This window comes from Procambarus clarkii, chromosome 40 (genome assembly GCF_040958095.1).
Source record: "Procambarus clarkii isolate CNS0578487 chromosome 40, FALCON_Pclarkii_2.0, whole genome shotgun sequence".
Taxonomy (NCBI): domain Eukaryota; kingdom Metazoa; phylum Arthropoda; class Malacostraca; order Decapoda; family Cambaridae; genus Procambarus; species Procambarus clarkii.
In genome coordinates, this window is record NC_091189.1 from 27,035,953 (window position 1) to 27,052,502 (window position 16,550).

At 45.4% G+C, this 16,550-nt stretch overlaps 1 protein-coding gene across 3 annotated transcripts in view; it reads left to right on the forward strand.

Annotated features, from left to right (window-relative positions):
- Positions 1-699: 699 nt before the first annotated feature.
- LOC123758022 (E3 ubiquitin-protein ligase Arkadia) overlaps positions 700-16,550 on the forward strand; it is a 70,952-nt gene continuing 55,101 nt past the window's right edge. For 2 of the 3 annotated variants that reach the window (XM_045742172.2, XM_045742174.2), the window contains exons 1-3: positions 718-820; positions 14,471-14,810; positions 15,175-15,356. In XM_045742172.2, coding sequence (XP_045598128.1) covers positions 14,761-14,810; positions 15,175-15,356 — 232 coding nt within the window. In that variant the 5' untranslated portion in view covers positions 718-820; positions 14,471-14,760. Of the gene's footprint in view, positions 821-14,470; positions 14,811-15,174; positions 15,357-16,550 lie in introns of all 3 variants that reach the window. The other variant, XM_045742173.2, reaches the window with a different exon arrangement.

Sequence of the window (16,550 nt, forward strand, 5' to 3'; positions counted from 1 at the left end):
TATTATTATTATTATTATTATTATTATTATTATTATTATTATTATTATTATAGTAAAATCAACGTAACATTGTTTATTAAAAATAAATTCAGCCTTACAAAGTAAAACACTGCCAATGCAGAAATAAGTGCGAGAAAGGGGCGGAGGAACTCCCTTATCCCCCATCACCAAAATAGTGTTTACATCCAAAATTTACATTTAAATTTTGGTCCTTGTGGGACCCGTGGGACTTGTGGGTGTCGTGCTTGGCCCACTGTTCTAATAGCCATATGAAATGTTATCATAATGCCTGACGTATAATTGTTGTCGTGGCTTTAAGATTCGAATTTAAGAGATATTAAAATATTTCGAATAGCCATGTTGAATTTACAAGTGTAACCACCAACAAGAATAACTTCTTACTTGATAAACATAACTGTAAACGTAGAAGAGTAAAGTATGGTGATGTAAAGAGGAAATATATGATGGTGAGTTTGAACCGGCCGCCCCTGAGTCTTGAGGCTTCTGGGTAGCATTCCCTACCACGTTCCAATAATATTTAATATGGCAAGGAAATTAAGTGGGATCACTTTTGTTACATCTATGGCTCAAAAATCGTCGATAAACAAAATTCTATGGCACTTTTGAGTGTGTGATATGGTGTAATTACTAGCTAGAGATGCTAATGGGCCGAAATGGTGAGGTATTGAAAATGTAAACAAGCTTTTAAAAGACTGCAGTTTTGCTCTCGGACAGTGGGGAGGTGAGGCAAATAATGGCGAGAGCAAGAGGAGAAATAACATTTTGATTAATTTTATACATCTAGAGGCCATTATCCACCGTAAGTGTGTAGTTGGTTGAACCGTTAAGTGCGTGTCGGTGTAATGGCGGTGGTGAGAGGGAGGGGAGAGCTACCGGGGGGTAGAAATTAGCTAAACACGAGTGAAGTGGCGAGAGTAAAAATGCTGTTTGCCAGACATCACAGCTCTCATGGTGTTGGGAAATGCCGACCCAACAACCCAAGGGCTTTTTTTTCTGGGGGCAGAGGTAGTGGGCGTGGGTATTGGTATGGGGGTATGTGGGTAGCGAAGGGTGGTAGTGAGTGGTAATGGTAGCAGAGGTGAGAAGCGGCGCCACAGGCAAGTGAACTACCTCAGGAATGACATTTAAATTGGTAGCTGGCGATGGTTCACAGTTGTGATGTTAAAGGTCATAATTGTGTCAGTGAGAGAGTACCACACACTCACGAGGGGCCCTCACCTTCAGGCGGGCAAGGGAGGCATGTCATGCCTTCATAATAATTTCTGGGTTTAATGTATAACAATCTAAGCCTACGAGACTAAGTTAAACAAAAAAGTTATATTCCGTGAATGTATTTACAAAAATGTAATTAATTTGCTCTGGCAACATGAGAGCTTGGCTCGTGCAAGGGTATCTGGTGCCCTTGGTGAGCCCTTAGGCTTGCACACACCACTTTATATATATTTGTATATTTACAAAACAAAATTTCAAGATACACATTTATTTTATTTTATAAAGATTGTTGTGTGGGTTTAATTTCTTGCCAATAACACAGTTTTTTATTTTTTTTAATCTAACATTGTATGTATTACTGCTGTTTCTATTGAGGAACATTTATAACATGTTAAGCTTCATGTTATAATGTGATGATTGTTAATTAGCTGTGGTACTCTTCCTGCTGACATACCCACAGCCTCGACACATTCCTGGGCATTACTTCTCTCACAAACTTACTTTGCTTGTAGAGTTTACAAAAAGTTCATTGTTTCAGCTATTGTATTATGTATATAAAATGTCTTCTTAATTTATGTTGCTAGAAAGGCTATAATAATCTCGGAGCATCATGCCAAATGAGGAAATGATAAACCTGGAACTTCAAATGTTATGTGGAAGTCTGCATGCTTCAGCCTCTGAGCAATTGTCCGATGATCCTGTAAGGGAAATATTATCAGGTATCATTTAAGGCCTCAAATATGTTGCCTTACTAGAAGTAAAGAAATTTCAAAGCATTAATACTGTTTCCCATTGTGTATCATTTAATAGCTTTACTGTCATATTTGGTGCAAGCCAATTGAACGCTTCACAGTGGGGTATCAAAGCTTAAATTCCACCAATATGTTGTACCAGTCAAAGACTTGTTGCTTCCAGCCAATTCAGGCAATATCATTAACAACAACATTTAAACAGTTGACTATGCAAGGATGACCTCACTTCATGCAGGCCAGCTTTTGATCCTTGGTGGCCCAAGTGAATGGGCACCGTTCCTTTCCTCCTCTTCTAACCCTATTTCTTTTCCTCATATTTCTTCTAAGTGGTATATAGCCACACTGACTTAACACTATCATAATAATTACCTTACCTTATTCTTTGTTTACAAGTCTTTTTTCATGTTGCTTTTATCATCAGCCTTGACCATGGATGTTTTCAACATTTACAGAAATGGCAGTGAATGTTGAAAACATCTGAGGTCGAGGCTATGAAATGCATCTATGAATGTCAACATCTATTTGTGCTATTCAAGGACACAATAGATGGTTGGGCCATTGAAGGACACAACAGATGCTGGGGCCATTCAAGGACACAACAGATGCTAGGGCCATTCAAGGACACAACAGATGCTGGGGCCATTCAAGGACACAACAGATGCTGGGGCCATTCAAGGACACAACAAATGCTGTTACCATTCAAGGACACAACAGATGCTGGGGCCATTCAACGACACAACAGATGCTGGGGCCATTCAAGGACACAACAGATGCTGGGGCCATTCAAGGACACAACAAATGCTGTTACCATTCAAGGACACAACAGATGCTGGGGCCATTCAACGACACAACAGATGCTGGGGGCATTCAAGGACACAACAGATGCTGGGGCCATTCAAGGACACAACAAATGCTCATGCCATTCAAGGACACAACAGATACTGGGGCCTTTCAAGGACACAACAGATGCTGGGGCCATTGAAGGACACAACAGATGCTGGGGGCCATTCAAGGACACAACAGATGCTGGGGCCATTGAAGGAGACAACAGATGCTGGGGCCATTCAAGGACACAACAGATGCTCATGCCATTCAAGGACACAACAGATACTGGGGCCTTTCAAGGACACAACAGATGCTGGGGCCATTGAAGGACACAACAGATGCTGGGGGCCTTTCAAGGACACAACAGATGCTGGGGCCATTGAAGGACACAACAGATGCTGGGGGCCTTTCAAGGACACAACAGATGCTGGGGCCATTGAAGGAGACAACAGATGCTGGGGCCATTCAAGGACACAACAGATGCTCGTGCCATTCAAGGACACAACAGATACTGGGGCCATTCAAGGACACAACAGATGCTGGGGGCCTTTCAAGGACACAACAGATGCTGGGGCCATTCAAGGACAACAGATGCTGGGGGCTATTCAAGAACACAACAGATGCTGGGGGCTATTCAAGGACACAACAGATGCTGGGGCCATTCGAAGACACAACAGATGCTAGGGCCATTGTAGGACACAACATGCTGGGGCCATTGTAGGACACAACATGCTGGGGCCATTGTAGGACAACAAATGCATGGGCCATTGTAGGACACAACAGATGCTGGGACCATTCAAGGACAGCAGATGCTGGGGCCATTCAAGGACACAACAGGCTCTGGGGACCATTGAAAGACACAACAGATGTCAGGGCCATTCAAGGACACAACAGATGCTGGGGTCCGTTCAAGGACACAACAGATGCTGGGGGCCATTCAAGGACACAACAGATGATGGGGCCATTCAAGGACACAATAGATACTGGGGCTATTCAAAGACACAACAGATGCTAGGGCCATTTAAGGACACAGCAGATGCTGGGGCCATTGTAGGACACAACAGATGCTGGGGCCATTGTAGGACACAACAGATGCTGGGGCCATTGTAGGACACAACAGATTCTGGGGCCATTGTAGGACACAACAGATGCTAGGACCATTCAAGGACAACAGATGCTGGGGCTATTCAAGGGCACAACAGACTGGGGACCATTGAAAAACACAACAGATGTCAGGGCCATTCAAGGATACAACAGATGCTGGGACCATTCAAGGACACAACAGATGCTGGGACCATTCAAGGACACAACAGTTGCTAAGACCATTCAAGGACACAACAGATGCTGGGGCTATTCAAAGACACAACAGATGCTGGGGCCATTTAAGGACACAACAGATGCTAGGGCCGTTCAAGGACACAACAGATGCTGGGACCATTAAAAAACAACAGATGCTGGGGCCATTCAAGGATACAACAGATGCCGGGGCCATTCAAGAACACAGCAGATGCTGGAGCCATTCAAAGACACAACAGATGCTGGGGCCATTCAAGGACACAACAGATGCTGGGGCCATTCAAGGACACAACAGATGCTGGGGACGTTCAAGGACACAACAGATGCTGGGGACATTCAAGGACACAACAGATGCTGGGGCCATTCAAGGACACAACAGATGCTGGGGACATTCAAGGACACAACAGATGCTGGGGACATTCAAGGACACAACAGATGCTGGGGACATTCAAAGACACAACAGATGCTGGGGCCATTCAAGGACACAACAGATGCTGAGGGCCATTCAAAGACACAACAGATGCTGGGGGCCATTCAAGGACACAACAGATGCTGGGACCATTCAAGGACATAACAGATGCTGGGCCATTCAAGGACATAACAGATGCTGGGGCCATTCAAGGACACATCAGATGCTGGGACCATTCAAGGACACAACAGATGCTGGGGCCATTCAAGGACACAACAGTTGCTGGGGGCCATTCAAGGACATAACAGATGCTGGGGCCATTCAAGGACACAACAGATGCTGGGGGGCCATTCAAGGACACAACAGATGCTGGGACCATTCAAGGACACAACAGATGCTGGGGGCCATTCAAGGACACAACATGCTGTGGGCCATTCAAGGACACAACAGATGCTAGGGGCCATTCAGAGACACAACAGATGCTGGGGCCATTCAAGGACACAACAGATGCTGGGGCCATTCAAAGACACAACAGATGCTGGGGCCATTCAAAGACACAACAGATGCTGGAGGCATTCAAGGACACAACAGATGCTGGGGGCCATTCAAGGACAACAGATGCTGGGGGCCATTCAAGGACATAACAGATGCTGGGGATATTCAAGGACACAACAGATGCTGCGGTCATTCAAGGACACAACAGATGCTGGGGCCATTCAAAGACACAACAGATGCTGGGGCCATTCAAGGACACAACAAATGCTCGGGATATTTAAGGACACAACAGATGCTGCGGTCATTCAAGGACACAACAGATGCTGGGGCCATTCAAGGAAACAACTGATGCTGGGACCATTGTAGGACATAACAGATGCTGGGGCCATTCAAGGACATAACAGATGCTGGGGCCATTTAAGGACACAACAGATGCTGGGGCCATTCAAGGACACAACAGATGCTAGGGCCATTCAAGGACACAACAGATGCTGGGACCATTCAAAGACACAACAGATGCTGGGGCCATTCAAAGACAACAGATGCTGGAGGCATTCAAGGACACAACAGATGCTGGGGCCATTCAAAGACACAACAGATGCTGGGGGCCATTCAAGGACACAACAGATGCTGGGGGCCATTCAAGGACACAACAGATGCTGGGGGCCATTCAAGGACACAACATATGCTGGGGGCCATTCAAGGACACGACAGATGCTGGGGCCATTCAAGGACACAACAGATGCTGGGGCCATTCAAAGACACAACAGATGCTGGAGGCATTCAAGGACACAACAGATGCTGGGGTCATTTAAAGACACAACAGATGCTGGGGGCCATTCAAGGACACAACAGATGCTGGGGCCATTCAAGGACACAACAGATGCTGGGGCCATTTAAGGACACAACAGATGCTGGGGGCCATTCAAGGACACAACAGATGCTGGGGTCATTTAAAGACACAACAGATGCTGGGGTTATTCAAGGACATAACAGATGCTGGGGCCATTCAAGGACACAACAGATGCTGGGGCCATTCAATGACACAACAGATGCTGGGGGGCCATTCAAGGACGCAACAGTTGCTGTGGGTCATTCAAGGACACAACAGATGCTGGGGCCATTGTAGGATGCAACAGATGCTGGGGCCATTGTAGGATGCAAGAGATGCTGGGGCATTGTAGGATGCAACAGATGCTGCGGCCATTGAAGGACATAACAGATTCTGGGGCCTTTCAAGGACACAACAGATGCTTGGGCCATTGAAGGTCACAACAGATGCTGGGGCCATTCAAGGACATAACAGGTGCTAGGGTCATTCTAGGACACCACAGATGCTTGTGCATGTATGTGCCTGTTCATTGAGCCTACTTCCTGGTATTCTCTCTGATGTAATTGTATTAGCTATATATATATAACTGTATTATCCATCTGCCTATTTTTCTACTAATTCCTTTTGAATGCATTTTGTGTGAAATAACACCATCTTGAGGTTATCTTGAGATGATTTCGGTTTTTTTTTTTAGTGTCCCCGCGGCCCGGTCCTCGACCAGGCCTCCACCCCCAGGAAGCAGCCCGTGACAGCTGACTAACTCCCAGGTACCTATTTACTGATAGGTAACAGGGGCATTCAGGGTGAAAGAAACTTTGCCCATTTGTTTCTGCCTCGTGCGGGAATCGAACCCGCGCCACAGAATTAAGAGTCCTGCGCGCTATCCACCAGGCTACGAGGCCCAACCAAGACCATGGTCACATTTGGTCACAATTTTTAGATTGTGTCCTTGTCTATGTCCGATATGCGGATGAGAAAAGTACTGGAGCAAACAGTACCCTGAGGGACTGAGCTCTTCACGGTTGATGGACCGGATTTTATTTTGTTGACTGTTACACGTTGGGTTCTGTTAGTCAGGAAATTGTAGATCCTTCTGCCTATTTTTCTAGTAATTCCTTTTGAACCCATTTTGTGTGCAATAACAGCATTGTTACATTTGTCGAAGGCTTTTGCAAAATCTGTGTAAATTACATCAGCTTTTTGTTTGTCTTTTATGGCATCTGATGCCATGTCATAGTGGTCCAGCAACTGTGACAGGCAAGAGTGCCCTGTTCTGAAACCATGTTGCCCAAGGTTATGGAGATGCTGAGATTCCATGTATTTTGTGATTTTACTTCTTAGCACTCTTGCAGATATTTTTATTATGTGTAATGTTAATGATATCGGTCTTTAATTTTTTGCCACTGCCTTATTTCCTCCTTTATGGAGCGGTGCTATCACTGCTGTTTTTAATATGTCAGGGATAAAGCCATTATCTAGGCTTTATCTCTAAAGAATGTGAAGGGCCTGTGATAGGTTTTTACAGTTCTTGATGAAAATAAGAGTTCCAAGAATCAGGGCCTGGTGCAGAGTGCAGAGGCATACTATCTATGGCTTCTTCAAAATCCAGTGGGGATAGGGTGACATCTGATATATGATTTGATGTTCATATCACATCCATAAAAAATTAATTTGAATTATCAATCTTTAGTGTGTTTAGTGGCTCGCTGAAGACTGTGTCATATTAATTCCCCAGTATTTCACTCATTTCTCTGTTGTCATCTGTGAAAGTTCCATCTCTGTTTCGCAGGGGCCCGATACTAGATGTAGTTTTTTATCTTGATTTTGCATAGGAGAAGAAATATTTTGGATTTATCTCTATTTCACTGATGGCCTTTTGCTCTCTTGTCTCTTAGAATTTGTATGATTCATGTATCTTTAGTTCAGTTGTTCTTGAATTAGGGTGTGACTCAAGTTGTTCCGCAATTTGTTTTCTTCGCCTATAGTGGGAACGCCGTTCCTGTTCCAGTCTGCATCTCTTCCTCTTTTTTTTTTTCTTAGGGGTATGTGGTTTGAGCTTATTTCTAGAGCTACTGAGTTTATTTTTTCCAGACACTGGTTCAGGTATGCATTTTCTAGCTGTTCTTAACACTATCGTGCGCGCCACAAGAGCGCCGCAGACTTTGACGTCATGGGATTAATGGTGCGGGCGAGCATGCGGCGACGCCTAAATATGTATACTTGTTTCATTTTTCTCACCTTAATTCTCGTGCTACGTCGTTCGTTTTGGTATCATTGTGTTCGCAATTAAATTCCCTGCAGATATATATGCATATAATGTCCAAACGCCTGGTGAGACTCCCCACAGCAAGCCTAAAATTACCCGTGAATGATCAACAATTTGCACACCACAACCTAATGTGTATACTCGTTCAGTTTGATAACATCAATTTTCATGTTACATCGCTCGTTTTGGTATCAAATTGTTCGCAATATAAAGGCGCGCATTTTAAAAATAGTCTCATAATAATAGAGTAATAATTGGAATTTTAACAAATATTTTAATTTTGGACGCTCATCAAAATTATATATATCTTTCCAGTGTTCTGACATCAGTTTTCATGTTACATCGCTCGTTTTGGTATCAAATTGTTTGCAATATAAAGGTGCGCATTTTAAAACTAGTCCCATAATAATAGCACAATAAATAGAATTTTAACATATTTTAAAATTTAAAATTTAGACCCAAAAACCTATTTATAATCTTTCAATGACATCAAGTTTCGTGTTACATCTTTCATTTTGATATCAAATTGTGCACATTCTAAAGGCGCTTCTTTTGAAACTATCCCGAGGTTGATCGGATAAAAAATGAATTTTATACAAACATTTTTGTAGTGGACGCGAGTCCTGTTTACGGCTAGGACTCAAGAGAAAAAAATTGAACGTGATCGGTGTCCAAAGCGAGCAATAGTGCTAACTGTGTCAACAAAATTATTCGCATACCCTCCGTCACTATGTGATGGAGTACGAAAAGATACGTGAATTTAGAGACAATTCTATAACCAATGTTCCAACGATGTGTAAATATTTCATTATCTGCTACCAGAAATTTTAGCCAAATATCCCCAGTTTGCTAACTGTAGGTAGTAACTAAGAGTGATTGTAACCTATCCACCGCTGCCCACTGGATGGGGGGCGGTGTGCAGGACAAACATATCAATTGTGACACTAGCTCTCCACATATGTCAGTTGCTTAATTTAGAAACTGTACTTGTGGTCGATCTCGAACCCATTGTTGATGTGACGACTTATACTGAATTTTGTAACTAGCTCATCAAGATTGTAACTTGCTTTTTTTTTTTTTGAGATATATACAAGAGTTGTTACATTCTTGTACAGCCACTATTACGCGTAGCGTTTCGGGCAGGTCCCTGGAATACGATCCCCTGCCGCGAAGAATCGAGTGCTTGACCCAAGAATTGACCCATGCTTAGCTAAATGAATTGTGGGGTTCAGTCCCTGAGCCCATTAGGTGCCTCTGTAACCCTTTCCACTACTGCCCACAAGATGGGTATGGGGTGCATAATAAATGAACTGAACTAAAACTCTTCCCAGCTTATTTCTGAGTCATAGTTTATTTGCTCCCAATTAATTTGTTTATTATTAAAGTTGAATTTGTTGAATTCTTCTCCTCTGGGATTTGTGACTGGTTGTGCAGTTCTACTTCTCATACATCTCAGAACTTTAATTAGGTTCACACACAGAGATCACAATAACGTGATGCATCAAATTAAGGCAGTGTCTGGGATGCTCCCGGACGCAGGTTCGAATCCTCGTCACGGCCCTTGTGGATTTGTTCATTTAATTAGGTTGTGATCTGAGTAACAGGTATTTGTAGTCATTATGTTCCTGATCAATTCATCATTATTAATGAAAATGCAGTCCAACGTGTTCTCTTTTCTAGTTGGTTCTACTATTTGCTGGTTTAAAGCAAATCTGTCGTACATCCATAGCAGGTCATTTGCATGTGCCTGTTCATTGAGCCTATTTTCTGGTATTCTCTCTGATATAACTGTATTAGCCAGATGCTTCCATTTCAGGTGCTGTAGGTTGAAGTCAGGATGATGTTCAGGATTGGATTTGTGAGGTTTTTACAAGCAGTGTTCTATTGTCATAGTTGGTCTTGAAACTGCTGAGGATTTGCCTCTGGTGACTTATATACAAGGACAATAACTACATTTAGGATTTCTGTTTTAATTATCAGTACTTCCACCATATCGTATGTGGTGTTTAGCAGCTCAGTACAGATGGGTGTGTCTTTGATGTACAGGCTGACCCCACCCTGTAGCCTGTGTTTCCTGCTAGGTTTAGGTTGCTTCAACACGCTAAGTTGGTTTCCCACCCGGATGCCCATGGCTAGCTTGCTTTGGTTATAGGGACCCGGACCTGGGGGTGTTAGTCGCTTCAACTTTGGTTCAGTCCAAGCTCCCTGTTCCTTCCCCCTGTTGTTCATCCTGCACCTTTCAACCCAGCTTTCGGCTCCCAGACGTCTGAGGGTTTCGAAGTTGGAGCAGGGTTTAGTTGATAATAAGACTCTGTCAGCTTCGGGGGCTACCCCCATTTGGGTTGAGGATAGAGGCATTCAAGCCAGTTCCTCCTGCTGAAGCTTTTGACTCCCACCATCAGGCCCCCCCTTCTTTCAGCCTTTCCACTGGACTCTGCCTTTTTTTTCAGGGGTAGAGGGTATGTAGGACTGCTATGCCCCAGGTCCTAACATGGGGGATCCAGAGGCTAGGGAGGAGTCAACCTGGGGGCCTTGGGCCTCCTTTGACCCCGCTTGAGTGTTAGTACCCTCTTCGTGGGACTTGTTGCTGCAGGGGGAGGGGTTTTCTTACCCCCCCTTCCCTGTGTGAATTTGATTTGAGTTCGGCTCCTCCCCAGGTTTGGTTCCTCCCCGGGTTCGGTTCCAGGCTCCCGTGGGTTTCTCGGCCCCGTCCTTCCAGAGGTTTTCTACCTCTCGTACCTCCCAGTGGGCGGTTTAGGAGGCTCTTGCTGCATATCTCCTGCAAGACCCGGATTCCGCCTCTCTTATGGATCAGTTCTTATTTAAGTTCGGTTCTTCCCCATATTGGGTGCGTTTGGAGGTTCTAGAATCTTCCTGGCTAGCAGACTGCCCTTAATTTTTGTTGGGGCATGGCATGGGTTCTGTCGTTAAGTGGCGAGAAGCATCTACCGTTCTGCAGGTTTACCTAGGGGGGTGAGTTTGAGGACCTTAATGCGTGCTTGTTCGCCCCTGTAGTTTCTCGGGATGTTGGCCTTGTGCAGCTGCACATGCAGGTTTCTACCCTTTTGGCATCCTTGGTTGCGGAGGATTTGTGCCCCCCCCCCCCCCAGTGGGTATTTGACTTCCTTCTTGCGCTTCTTTTCCCTTCTTGAGCTGTCTTCTGCCTGGCTTGAGGAGGATGTGGAGGTATTGAGTGTTGGGCCTTCATCTGGTGCGCTGTCCTCAGCGGTTCGGGCATTGGTTGCAGTGTTAAAGCTGTTTGCTCCTATCCTGAAGGAGGCGGTGTCTTTGTTCCTTGCTTTTCGCTTCGCATACTGCCAGGCTGTGCTCTCACTTTTTGCAATCCACTTGGGCCCTGCCTCTTAGGGTTTCGTTTCCGTTTTGTCCATTGCTGTTTGCAGAGGCTGCTGTCACGAAGTTTCTGCAGGTGGCTTTGTCTAGTTGTCGTCCTATGTCAGACTTGTTGGTTCTCCAGGACGGCCGTTCTCGGCCTTCTCAGAAGGACTCTCGTGCCGGGGCTCGGAGTTCTGCTGGTCGATGGTCGAGGTGGGCCATTGATGCCAGCTTCTGAGCCGATGTTGCCTTTGGAGCCGGCGTCATCTGCTCTGTGCGTTGATCACTCTGTTTGGCAGTCAGCTTCTCGTAAGGGGTGTCAGCCCTTTTGCGGTTCTCTATAAGGCATTCGCTATTCGCGGTCACGGGGCAATAAGAGTGAGGCTCACTCTGTTTGCTCGTGCTTGGTCCTACGAGTGGTCCCTTAGGTGGGTTTCCCACCTGTTTCCAGTGCCGAAACGGGACTGTGCAGATCTGCGGTTCATTCTGAACTTGTCCTGTCTGAACCCTTGGATTCCTTGCTCCTCCTTTCGGATGACCACTCTGTCTCAGGTCCGGCTTCTTTTGGAGCCGGGTGCCTTGATGATGTCCCTGGACCTCAAACACGCGGATTGGCATATTCCTATTCATCCAGGGTTCAGGGACTGGTTAGGTTTCGTGGTGAGGCATCAGGCTTACCTCTTTCATTGCCTTCCTTTTGGCTTGAATTTGGCACCTCACGTATTAACGTGTCTTACTCGAGCCGTGGTGACTCGTCTGTGTCTGCTAGAGGTTTGGGTTCTGGCCTACCTCGATGACTGGCTGGTGTGGGCTCCCAGCTGGTCTGCTTGTATGCTCGCCAGGGTTGAGGTTCTTTCCCTGCTCACTGGGTTTGGGTTCCTGGTGAACTGGAGGAAGTCCCATCTGGTTCCATCCCAGGTTCGGGGGTCCTGGGCCATGCAGCGGTTGTTTAAGCAGTTGTGCAGGAGTTTGAACTTCGCCGTGCTGATCTACCCGCTGGGTCAGGTTTGGCTTCAGCTTGGCAAGCTCGATCTACACTTAGATGTAGATTCGATCTACACTTAGATGCTTGGTTGGTCAGGCCGGGGGTGCATCATGTGACTGATTGCTGCTCTCCACCGTTATCTGTCCACTTCTGCTTTGGTGGCTAGGGATGCGCTTTGGGTTGATCCGGCATCCCTTGTTTCTTGTTACAGGGCTCGGGTCTCCCAGGTCGTCTGCAGGGTTAATAAGTCTAGCCAGCCTGTGGTCTATCCTTGTGCCCATGACGTTGGAAAGTCTGCTGCATTGGCTGCTGTGTTTGGCAACATTTCCTGGGCTGATAATTGGGCATGGGGATTTTGGAGGTCGAACAGAGTCCTGGCTGCCCAATATTTGGTTAATGTTCCTGCTTCTGGGTGTTCCTGTGTTGCTCTGGGTCGCAGGTTGCAGCCAGTTGTCTCGACTTCGCTTTGAGGAGTTGCAGCCTGGGTGGCGGCCGCCTCTCAGATAAGTCCCTCTTTTCTTTATCTTTGGTTATATAGCTCCAGGGAGCTGAAGGGGCTCCCCACAGAAAACCAGCGTTGAATGTAATGAAACACCATTTTCTGGGTGAGCCCCAGAGACTCCCTGGCAACCCTCCCTCCCTTCGTCTGGTCGGCGGTTTTTCATGTTGTTTGATGCTTGGCTTCCGAACTGGAGTGCTGGGTAGCCAGCGCGGGGAGATCCGGGGCTCCTCCCACCTTCCTCCCTCTCGGGAAGGAGAGGGCTGCACGTACGAGTGGCGTGGCAGTGGAGTGTGACGTTTGCTTGTTTCATTGGGATTGGAGGGAGTTCTACCACTCTTTTCGGTTTTTAGTTATAATTATCTTACCATGTGGGGTTTGTTTTGTTATGCCTACCTTTCTGGGTGCCTAACCCCGGTCGATGGCAGATAAGGAAAACCCCCAACCACGGAGGTTTTCCAGGGCCATTGCTCCCTGCAACCTCTCTCTAAGGGGGGCCAGATTCTGGCTCGTGGTCTCTGGTAGGTCGAACTCCTTAGACTAATGCCCCCATCTAATATATCACACATTAGCCCGATAGCTCCACGGAGCCTCCGGGGCTTGCCCAGAAAATGGCGTTTCAATACAGTCAACTCTTTTTTTTTTTTTTATACTGCTGCTGCTACTTGTTGTACAACTGCTGTTTTCATCATCAGTCTGCTGCAAGGTTTTGCATTTTTCGACATTAAAAAGAATTTGCCAGTCTTCTGATCATTTGTGGAGTTCATGGAGATCTCTTTGTTAGGCTTCAGTATCATTTTCACTTCCCACTTTACCATATTTCTTAGTGGTATCTGCAAATTTGATGATGTGGTTTGCAATATTCTCATCTATATCATTGATAGACGACATGGACATTGGACATGGACATTAATAGATAGTCATGAATACAAAATACTGTATAATACTGAATCATATACTTTACAGATGACATTAGAATTTTCATGAGCATAGACAATGTAAAGGACAGCAAATCTCCAGTCCGATGTTAATCAAATCTTTCGATGGACCGCACAGAATAATATGTTTAATGAGGATAGGTTCCAGTTACTGCATTATGGAAAAAACTAATACATCAAAGCAAAAACCACAAATAAAACACAAACAAACCACGCTATTGAAAGAAAAGGCAATGTAAAATATTTAGGAGTAATCATGTTGGAAGACCTTACTTTTAAAGAGCACAACATAGTTGCTGTTATGACTGCAAGAAAAATAATGGGTTGGATAAAAAGGACGTTCTAAACAAAAGATGCCCTCGCAGTGATGAGATATTTAAGACATTAGTGCTCTCTAGATTGGAATATTATGGCACACTAACAGTCCCATTCAAAGCTGGAGTAGTTGCTGACCTGGAGAGTGTGCAAAGATCATTTTATCACTAAAATCCACTCAATATAAAACGTCTGAAGGCACCATCTAAAAAAATTTAATTTGTATTCCCTAGAGCACAGGCAGGAGAGATACATAATAATGTACACTTAATGGTTCCATATTCATACACAGAAGTAACATCACATGAGACCAGAAGGCATGGCAGGATGTGCAAAATAGCCCTTTTGAAAAGCAAAGGTGCGATAGGTATGCTGAGAGAGAACTTGATCAACATCAAGGGGCACCTTTTCAACACTTACTCTACACATACAGGGCATAACTTACTGACCTCTTGCAGTGTTCAAAAGAGAACTTAACAAGCACCTTCAAAGGATACCTGATCAACCAGGCTGTGACTTGTACATCAGGCTGCAAATTGCCACATCAAACAACCTGGTTGATTAGACCAGCAACCAGGAGGCATGGTCAGAGACCAGGCTGCAGGGGTGTTGATCCTCGGAATCATCAACAGGTAGGTCAGGCTTGAGTACTCTTGTATGGTAATATTGACTAGGCGCCAGTTCCTAATTGTTCACCTTTGTTTGCCCAGTAATATGGTACTGGTTGTAAACCAATTGAGGGATCATGCTCCAGGGAAAATTAGTGAATAAGGCTGACCATGATCTGGGCTCTTGGAACAGGAAGGGAAAGCTCCTAAGTCTGTAAACAGGAGTCAGATGTTGTCTGTTTCTGCACACACTTATATAAAAAACTATAGGTACAGGTAACCTGTGCATGTATTTACATTCTTATTCCTGCTTTGACTGTATGTTACAAGAATTTGTACATGACATTTGTCATAGAGTATGCAGCACTCATGTAAGTATTTGCTCCAGGACTAGGCTGATGGGTGAGCCAGTTGTGAGCCCGGGCCGATCATCACAGCTGTGGGACCAACAAGCTAAGGGTATTGGTCAAACAGTAAACAGCCCGCCAGTCACTGCTCTTGGTCATCACCCACCAGGCGTTGTACACCCACCATCTTCCTTTGCATCTGTTGCACACCTTTGTCATTCCCGTGAGTATTTTCTCTCTCCAATTTCCATTTGCCTCTATACCACCAACATAAATATAGTACTGTACAGTAATTTAATATTGCTTTAAGTCATTGGCCCATATGCCCAGCAAATACAAATACTGTCTTGCTTGGTAATCTGAATAATGTGAGGTGCACCCCCTAGGGAGCCGGTCGGCCGAGCGGACAGCACGCTGGACTTGTGATCCTGTGGTCCCGGGTTCGATCCCAGGCGCCGGCAAGAAACAATGGGCAGAGTTTCTTTCACCCTATGCCCCTGTTACCTAGCAGCAAAATAGGTACCTGGGTGATAGTCAGCTGTCACGGGCTGCTTCCTGGGGGTGGAGGCCTGGTCGAGGACCGGGCCGCGGGGACACTAAAGCCCCGAAATCATCTCAAGATAACCTCAAGATACAAGTTACCCAAATATTTTAGCAGAACTGTCCAAAAATGAAGAGTTTTTACCAGGTTACTTCTGCTGTTTACCCGATTACAGTACTTCTGGCGCTTACCTGGTTACTCCTGCATTTTACCCGGTTATTCCTGTAATTTACTCAGTTACTCCCTACCATTTACTAAAAAATGATGTACAAAACTTGGGTCATTTGAGTTACTTAAATTTGAATTACTGTACTGAGCTCTTGCAGCACCTTTATTCATCTCCATATCCAAGTAATATTTACAACCCATTATGTCCTTGTCACTGTTACTTCCCTTTTTGGAATGGAGGTGTACTATCATTCCCTTTTTCTGGGGAGAGCCCCTTCAGCTCCCCGGAGCTATCCAGGCTGATATGTATATTATTAGACTTTGGCATCAGTCAGTGTGAATGGAGTTCTAGGCTTACCAGGGACCGTGAGCCAGAACCTGGTCCCTTCAGAGAGGCATGAGGAGCAATGGCCTATAGAAGTGCACATGTGATTTGGAGCATTCTATGTCTGCCATCGACCAGGCCGGGCACCCAGAAAGGTAAGCGCCTCAAAACAAACCCTTATTCTGGTTAAAACTACTACTGAACACTGAGTGGACAGAACTCCCCAATTGAAAAACGAGCAAATGAGCATGACGTCACATATGCCGCACCGCTTATCTATGCAGTTCCCCTTGTCTGTGTAGCTCCCCCCTTCCCGGGAGGGAGAAGTGGAAGGCCCAGACCCCTAGTTCTCAGCTCATGTGTTTGAGGCTCCGTCGTGGGAC